Raw genomic sequence first — 9310 nt, forward strand, 5'->3', positions numbered from 1 at the left:
TTAAGGCTTATGTGGTATTTTGATTTTAAATCATTGAAGATATATTTCATAATGACTTTAAATATAATAAAAATAATTTTAACCCTTTTATAATTATTCTCAAATTCTACAATTAGTTAAAATTGACATTGAAATGGATCAAGAAAAATTAAACATTAGTTATAAATGTAATCTCGAATTTGTAACTTGTGATTATTTCTTCTAAATATTCTATTTTGTATCTAATGATCATTAGCTTTTAATTTTTCATAGTATTTGACAAATTCAAAAATTTAAATTGTTATATATAAAATATCAATGATTATTAAACTCGAGTTTGGAGTATCCCACTTCGATGTTGGCAAATAATAATAATATCATAAATTTTAAAAATATTCAAAAGCTCAAGGGTATATTGGTAATTTAACGAAATAAAATACAATTAATTCAAAGAAACCAACCAAGCTTACTGTTAGAATAAAAAATGACAATTTTCGTAGAGGACCACTCCTTTTATAGTCCACATTCTTACTTTTCAACCATCTTCAAACTTCAAACCTTATCCGGCAACCAAATATGGGCGGCCGGAAAGATGTCGTTTCTGAAACTTCCGGTCTCCATTTTCCGTTAATTGAATCAGTCGACAAACCCAAAACAAACAGATTTTCTTTTCTATGTGCAATCATCGCTTCCATGTCTTCCGTCTTGCTAGGTTACGGTCAGAAGTCTTACTTCCTTCCTTTCGATTCTTCATCTCTGTTTTCATCCCCTTGATTTCTGGAAAATTTTTTGTGTATTCAAACAGATATCGGTGTAATGAGTGGGGCGGCGATCTACATTCAAGAAGATTTCGAGATTTCTGATGTGAAAGTGGAAATCCTGGTCGGAATCATCAGTCTCTACGCAACTATTGGAGCCGCCGCCGCCGGCAGAACCTCCGATTGGATCGGCCGCCGCTACACCATGGCTCTTGCCGCCGTATTCTTCCTCGTCGGAGCCATACTCATGGGGTTCGCCCCTAACTACGGCCTCCTCATGGCCGGCAGATTCGTTGCCGGAATCGGTATTGGATACGCTTCGGTTATTGCCTCTGTTTACACCGCCGAGGTTTCTCCGGCATCCTCCCGCGGCTGCCTTTCTTCTTTTCCAGAGGTCCGCCGTTTGATTTATCTTTCAATTGAAATTAGGGCTCATTAGTCTTCTTCTTAGATCTAGATTTGAATGTTCCTTCGCAAAACTGAAGCTATGTTTGGGGATTTTGTTGCAGGTGTTTCTTAATGTTGGTATCTTACTCGGATACGTTTCGAATTACGCATTCTCCAAGCTTCCAATTCGATTAGGATGGCGATTTATGCTTGGAATCGGATTAATTCCGTCGGTGTTCTTAGTCGCCGTTGTGATTCTCGTAATGCCAGAATCTCCACGGTGGCTTGTAATGCAAGGCCGTCTCGGCGAAGCCAAACAAGTCCTCATTAGAACCTCAGATTCCATCGAAGAATCTGTACAACGCCTCGCCGAAATCAAGAATGCCGTCGGAATTTCAGCGAGTTGCAAAGATGACGTCATTCAAATCCCAAAACAGATCACCCACGGCAGTGGCGTATGGAAAGAGCTCTTCCTTCACCCAACGCCAGCCGTCCGCCACATCTTGATAACCGTCCTCGGCGTGCATTTCTTCCAGGAAGCCTCCGGTATGAATGCCGTCGTTTTATACAGCCCTAGAATCTTCGAGAAGGCTGGAATCTCATCCTCCGACCATAAGCTTCTCGCTACGGTGGCCGTTGGCATCACAAAAACTGTCTTCATCTTGGTTGCCACCGTCCTCTTCGACCGAGTCGGACGACGGCCATTGATTCTGACAAGCATCGGCGGAATGATAATATCCCTAACGACATTAGGGGTTGGGTTGAAGATTATAGCGCGGTCGCACGAGTATGGCACGTGGCTGGTGGGATTTTGCGTAGCTATGGTGTTAACTGACGTGGCATTTTTCTCGATGGGTATTGGGCCAATGAGTTACGTCAGCTCAGAGTTATTTCCATTGAAGCTACGTGCTCAAGGGGTGAGTGTGGGGATGATCTTAAATAATGTGACGGGTGGAATTGTGTCAATGACATTTTTGTCCCTGTACCGTGCGATTACGATTAGCGGTGCGTTTTTTCTCTATGCTGGCATTGCAACGGTAGGTTGGGTGTTCTTTTATGTGGTCTTTCCGGAAACACGTGGGAAGAATTTGGAGCATGTTGAGAGGCTTTTTGGTAATTTGCTGTGGAAATTCTCTGTTAAGAAGGCTGATATATTAGATGACGTGGAAAATAGTGGAAATGCTTAGGATTTAAGGGTTTTTTTTAAAAAAATTATTTTTCCTAAATACCAAATTTACAGTTTATTTAAATGTTTTGATTTATGCTTCTGTCTAATATTTGTAATGTTGTATCACAAACTAATTGTGTCTCATAATATATTTCAACCTGTTATGTAATAAAGAAATAGAATCTTATTTAAATTGATACAAAAAATATGAAGACTAAATTCACAGTGTTTTCTAGTGCTTATTTGTAATAATCAAAATTGTTACTTTTAAAACTTTTTGAGATACAATGAAACTATTAAAGTATAGCTTATATATTTTCTCTCTATATAGGTTCATGGTAGGTTTGAATTTCAATTTTTATAGGTGTATTATGTTTTAGAATAAATTATTTTCAAAATCATCTTAGGTTAAAAAGCTCTACAAATGTGACATATATAGAGTCGGGTCAAACCTAGATAATAATATCTGTAGGTTGAAATTTATGTTGTATAAATATAAAAAATGGGTAAAAATATACTTTTGGTCTATGAAGTTTAGAGTACTTGTGTCAATGTGGTCTATGAGGTTTTAAAATAAATACTTTAGTCCGTGACATTTAGTAAATATTTCTAATTGGTCCTTGAACCATTAGTTGACTAACAAAAAGTGATGTAGAGGTTAGTGAACATACAATTTTGCATCTTAGATCTTTGACATGTTAAAGAGATTGAAATTAATTGATTTACTAGATACAATAATCAATTTTGTATCTAAAGAATCATTGAGGTTTGAAAAATTCCTAATAGGTCAAGAATCTATTAGACAAAAATTTAATAATTTGAGAACCTATTAAATACAACATTGAAAGTTGAAATATATATTAGATACTTTTTAAAGATCAAATATCTAGTAGACAAAAACTGAAAATTCAAAGACTTATTAGACACTAATGTATGGGCATTTTGGGCATTTCGGGAATATTCCGTAATTTTCATTTGTACTAATTTACAATTTTAATTTGTTTTCTTTTTAGTTTAGGTATGAAAACACTCTTCCCCTTCGGGTCTATTTAAAGGAAATTTAGGGTTAGAATTAGTTGGGTAGTTAGGTAGGTGTGAGACAACCTTTTCCCTTTGGGTCTATTTAAAAGGATCATTGTCTACATTTCTCTATAATCAATAATACTCTACTTCAAGATTTTCTCTAAGATTTGAGTCTACACCAAAACTGGTATCAGAGCAGACATGAAGTTAGGCCTGATGACTAAAAAAAATTCTAGCAAACCCACTGATTCTTCCCTTCCCACTGATGTGGAAGTATCCAACCTCCAATCCATGGACCCTCGGATGAACCAAGTTGAAGACACCATAGAACCTTGATCAATAACTTTATTGTGATGCAAACTTCCATGGTTGAGATGCTGAGGCCAAAACAGAGATTCAAGAAAAAGAAGAAGGAAGTCAATAACAACAAGAAAATAGAGGACTTCTACACCAAACTGAGACTAGGGGACCTCAATTGCACCAAGAATTCAGAGGTAACCACTAAAGAAGAAGAGCTTTTCGTGAACAGAACTGTGCTCCTCAAAATTTTGCCCCCTTCAAGAATTCAAGAACATCCAAGAATCCCTCCAAGATTCATGCAACTAAGAGGGTTCGACCAAAGGAGACCACAACCAAGGTCTCATCAACAATTCATATTAATGTCACAAAATCTTTTAGGGTTTGATTTTGATTCCTCGGAAGATGACACAATAAATTGGGAGAACATGTCAACTGGCTAGCCTTATAGACAAAGGTTCAACTACAACAACCAAGACCTTCAATATTTTCAAGAAGATGATAAAGATTTGGAACAATATTGGCTCGAGTATAGGGGAATGCAAAGAGGACATCATGGGGACGAGATTCTAAGTACAAAATGAAGATTAACCTTCCTACATATAATGGACGAATGAATATTGAAGTTTTTCTCGATTAGGTGAAGGACGTAGAAAGATTTTTTTATTACATGGGCACCTCCGAGGATCGAAAGGTAAAACTTGTGTCCTTTAAACTAAAAAGTGGAGCATTGGCATGGTGAGATCAACTCCAAATAAATAGGAAAATGTATGGAAAACCTCCAATTCAAAGCTGGCAAAAAATGCTTAAACTCATGAAGAATATTGATGTACAGCCAATTCCGACATTGCAAACAGGTATCAAGAAGCATTAAAGAGTACACAGAAGATTTCCAAAGGCTAAGTGCAAGAAACTGTAAAAGTTAAACAACATGCAGCGAAAGTATCAAGGATCCATAAGCATTCTAATTCACTAAATTTGGCAAAAACTAAAGCATGCTCTTCATAAAAGTGGGTTTTCAGAACATACCTTTGATGAATTCTCCAAGAAAATGTCTGTTCAGCTGTTGTCTTCACTTGATATCAACGTGAACCATCTCAAAGCCTTCCCTACTATGTTCTTGGAGCTTTAAGCAGAGTTATGGGACTCAAGAACAGCTTGAAGATGTGAAGAAACAAGGAAAGCTCACAGTAACAAATTGAAGAAGACAGTTTCTTCTTCATCGAAATTTCTCTCCGAATTCTCTATTCCCTTTTTTCTCCAACAACTCCAATCTTCTTTATATATTTAGATGAACATGCAAAATGATGGAGTGCATGGCATGCAGCTCATGCTTGGAGAATCAAAGTAGAGAAGATAATGGTTTGTGTGTGAGCATAAAGATGATGATAATAGAAAACTCTTTTTCCATTTTGTGCAACCATGCAAACGAATTTCTATTTTCTTTTTAAAACACAAAATGACTTTTAAATCATTTTAATTCAAAAATTTGATTTTCTTAAATTAATTTAATATCAAATAATAAATTTATTTTTGCACAATAATCATCTTCATATATTTAAATCATATTTAAATATTTATTCTATTGTTCCGTTTAATTTGAACGTTTCAAATTAATTTCTCAAGCTACCCTAAAGCTTACCCATTTACGAGCTAGTAGGGGGACCTCACGGACCTATAGATCATGGGTTCCAACGATCCGAGATTAATCGACTAAACTTATTAGACTGATCTAACCCCTATTCGTTAACTAATAGGTGATTCCACTAAAGCCCATAACTGAACTCCCTTCACGGTAGATATATTATGTCCACTCGATATAACCATGATTAGTAAGTTAACCCTTCACAGGTTGCTTGTAATAACGGCTGGGTCGAATCTCTGTTTTACTCTCGAAATTACCTCTTATTTCTTAAGTTCCACTAATCCCCTAATGAACAATTGATTTGTGATCCAATCAACAAATCGAATCCCTCTCAGGCCAATGAGAGAGCGAAGCCTCTTGTTCAAGACCCAGAATCAGCACTTGAATGGTACAACCTCTCTACTAACCCTAATCGGGTAAGAGTGAATTCCTTCTTGCACCCTATGTTCCCAGCTATTCATCTGATCTTATCCCCAAAATTGTAAGCTTATTGAGCAGAGGCACTTGGTCTACTCTCACCATTTGCAGATCAAAGGATAATCCCGAACAAACAAGAGTTCATAGTTAGCTCAGGATTAAGGTCAAGTTACCTAGGTCATTGTTTTGAAATAATCAGTCCTAAACAGTAAACAGTGTTATAAAGTAAGAGTAACTGGTTTCATAGTCCGATTTTGCACAAAAATCATTTGCACAAGACACCCCCACTTCTCATGTCCCAACATGAACGAATTAGGATCACTTCGTTTGTAGCACTTTACAACATAGGGTAGGCTGCATCCAATAGTGTTACCAGAATAAGGTACCCAACCTTATTCATATACTATAGATCCTTTTTAACTATTTACTCGAACCCGATCCACTTGTATGTCTCCACATAAAGTTCAAGTACTCATAAAAAAGTCAAGGGACTTAGGTTTATTGGATTTCTAAAAAACAATATATTCAACAACAACTTTATCGAATTCTCATAATAAGTTCTAATGTTTACAAACCACGAGTTTTATGACATAAAACCCAAACAAACTCCCACTTGGACTAAAAATCCAGTGGTAACTTATATATCCAATATATAAGACTGAGTTTTTATAGAGAAATACAATAAACTAGGGCATCCCATACCCATGGTTTTACCATTTGGTATCTCATACCTAATATTTCTCCCACTTGCCCTAGGTTATTAACCTCTGGTATTTCTAGTCTTACAGATGATTCTTAATCACTTTAGCTGAGAGAATCATTGTAAACATATTAGTATACAAATAGGTTTCTTATGGAGAATTCATCTATTTCTCAATAATGGCTAGGAAGCACATTGTCCTCCCACTACATTGAGGATCTCTCAACTCTTTGATTAAGATGGTTTGACCTGCCTTAATAACTCTTGTTAACAGTCAGAGCTAGAAATCTTAAATTCATTATACTTCGATCTTAGCCATTTAAATATCTGAATATTTGTTGATGGCTATTAACAATTTGATTCTTAACAGAAGTTGCTATGAGATAGAAAAAACATATTTCTTGAAAAAAACATTTCATTCATAACAAAAAAAATATGTACAAAAAGTTCATTACAAGATTTAACAAAAGCAGGTAATTTACATCTTCATCAGCAACTTCTCCTACTGAATGAGCAGAGCAAACGGTCTTCAGGATCTAAGCAGCCTGTTTGCCTTTCTCTGCTTTTTTCTCTGCAAGATATTTAGGGCAATTTCTCTTCCAGTGCCCCAGATAGTTGCAGTGGAAACATTTTTCTTTCTCTGCAGCGGTTTTCTTGCTATTCTTACCAACAGTCTTTTTCCCTTTCTCTTTGTCTTTCTTTGCTGGAATACTCTTAGTCTGCGAAGACGAGGCAACTTTAGGCTTGGAGGACATTCCTCTCTTCTCAGAGGAAGCAACATTTACTTCTGGTACTGGTTCCAAACTGATAACATTTACTTCTGGTGCTGTTTTATTTAGATATTGCGGTAAAAAGAGAGAAAAGTTGCATCGATAGTATAAGAATTGGCTGAGAAATACGAAAATTATGAAATGTCATAAACGCATCCATTAACACCATTGCGATGGCGAAATAGAATGTTTCAGTCTCTGTTTTGCAGGAAATTGGTCACCGCATGCGTTAATGGCTCGAAGGCAAAATGTACGACGCATCTACATCGCATGCGCCCATCAATCAAGAACGAAGAGATGATCAACGCAATAACGGCGCATGCGGTAATAAAAAACAACACCGCATGCAGCGATAGATCGAAGATGTGAAGAGCAACGCATTTGCGAACGATTCTGACAAGTGTACAGCTTTTTGTTGTGCAATTCTGATGGATTGATTGTGGAACAGAAAGGAATTTTCGATTACGCCATTGTAGGAATTACTATAATTATACAGTGGGGACCACAAATTCAAAGAGCCAAGGTCTTGTCTATAAATAGCTTCCTCAAATTCGCTGAAAAATATACTGAAACGGGGAGAGAGGCTGGTTTGAAGAGACTGTACAGAGTAAATCCGGGAGAACTACGAGACAAGGCTGAAAAGTGAGTCTCCGAGCAAGGAATTCTTCCGATTCCCGAAGCTGAAGCTCTGTGCAAAAGGTCAATTCTATGGGGAAAGCAAGCCTAAGAAGAAAGCTTTCCTCTCCACCATCCATACGTAGGCAAGCACAAGTCTCCGATCGGGATCTGTGTCAAGACGTTGACACTCTTTCCGTATTTGTTTCTATTCTCTAATTCATCTTCTTTAATTCCTCATTCACAAACATGTATCAAACGCTTAAATTTAGAATTAAATGTTATCATCGTCATCGTTATCATCTCTTGTCTCTTTTCATACATTTATCATCAATTTTCTCCATGATGTGTTCTTAATCCCTAGGGTAAATAGCGAGAATTAAGCGAGTGAATCAATCTGTGTCAAGGAATCAATTAAGTTTAGCTAAAGCATGCTCAAAGGCATCTTCACTTGTGAGAGTAGAAGTGAAGATGTTATTTCGCCTATCGAGAGAAAGTTGGAAGAATGCATTAAATAAAGCGAGAAGTATTTCCAGAGATGGAAACAACCTTGCGTTCATCATGTTCATCTCTGTTTCACCATAGACGTATGGGAACGTGGCCGATCACTGAAAGGTGTACGCCAAGGGAAAGCGGAACCTTAGTTGTGTCCTTAACGCAATTGATGAACTTGCGATGTTTTTACTCTTTACTCTTTCTCTTTCTGCTTCATTCATAAGACTTGCCATCACATTCATTGATTCTTTTGTACAACTTCACAGCCAGTCCTTGACCTCTGTATCATGTATCATAGTAGTTTAGGAATTTACTTTATCAATGCATTTCTACTTTTAGCGCAATTTATATTTCTGTACAAACCAAAATTCTTTATTCATTATTATAATCGGTCGCATGTATCACATAAGTATCGCATTTAACGACAACAATTCCCGTGTTCGACCTCGGATCATTATGAGAAACTTGCGTTAAAATTATACTTGGTTTCAGCGCAAGGAAACTTGTGACACGCACTACTTCATCGCATACTACGAGCATATCACTATCAATGCATATATTTAGAACGTAGTATCGCATAAAATATCATCAGTAGTGTGCATAAGCGATACACATAGCAAAACACATTTTATTTTTAAAGTCAACAAGTTTATGGCGCCGTTGCCGGGGACATGAGCTTGTATGATTCATATTCACATTGTCTATATGCTTTAAAGAACATATTAAATTTTTATTAACATAAACCCTTAGTTCTCAACATGGTCTGGAAAGCTTGCAGCTCATTAAGCAGAGTTGTCAAGTTGTATTCAATTTTATTCATCAAGGCATTGGTACAAAATTACAGAAAACTCTTCGAAAGAGATTTTAGAATAAAGCCAACTTAAATTCTCTCATCCATCATAGCACTGTTCACTTCAGCCACATTAAAGTGGACCATCATGTTCAGGACATGTTCACGAACATTAGTCCCCTCTTTCATGCGACTATTATAAACGTATTTGATAGCATCATGCCTCAGGGTAAAGGACGGCCGTCTAAACATCCCTCTTAGAGATT

General features: G+C 36.7%; 1 protein-coding gene across 2 annotated transcripts; it reads left to right on the plus strand.

Moving 5' to 3' along the window:
• Positions 1-377: 377 nt before the first annotated feature.
• Positions 378-2511, plus strand: LOC120078601 (polyol transporter 5-like). Of its 2 annotated transcripts, none has more exons than XM_039032886.1 (3): positions 378-691; positions 785-1131; positions 1247-2511. In XM_039032886.1, exons 1-3 carry the CDS (start codon positions 556-558, stop codon positions 2309-2311), a joined length of 1548 nt encoding a protein of 515 aa, XP_038888814.1. In that variant the 5' UTR covers positions 378-555; the 3' UTR covers positions 2312-2511. The 2 variants fall into 2 exon arrangements, with proteins under 2 accessions (XP_038888814.1, XP_038888813.1); XM_039032885.1 differs by having other exon boundaries at positions 381-697; positions 1247-2498.
• Positions 2512-9310: the final 6799 nt, after the last annotated feature.

This window comes from Benincasa hispida, chromosome 5, assembly GCF_009727055.1.
Source record: "Benincasa hispida cultivar B227 chromosome 5, ASM972705v1, whole genome shotgun sequence".
Taxonomy (NCBI): domain Eukaryota; kingdom Viridiplantae; phylum Streptophyta; class Magnoliopsida; order Cucurbitales; family Cucurbitaceae; genus Benincasa; species Benincasa hispida.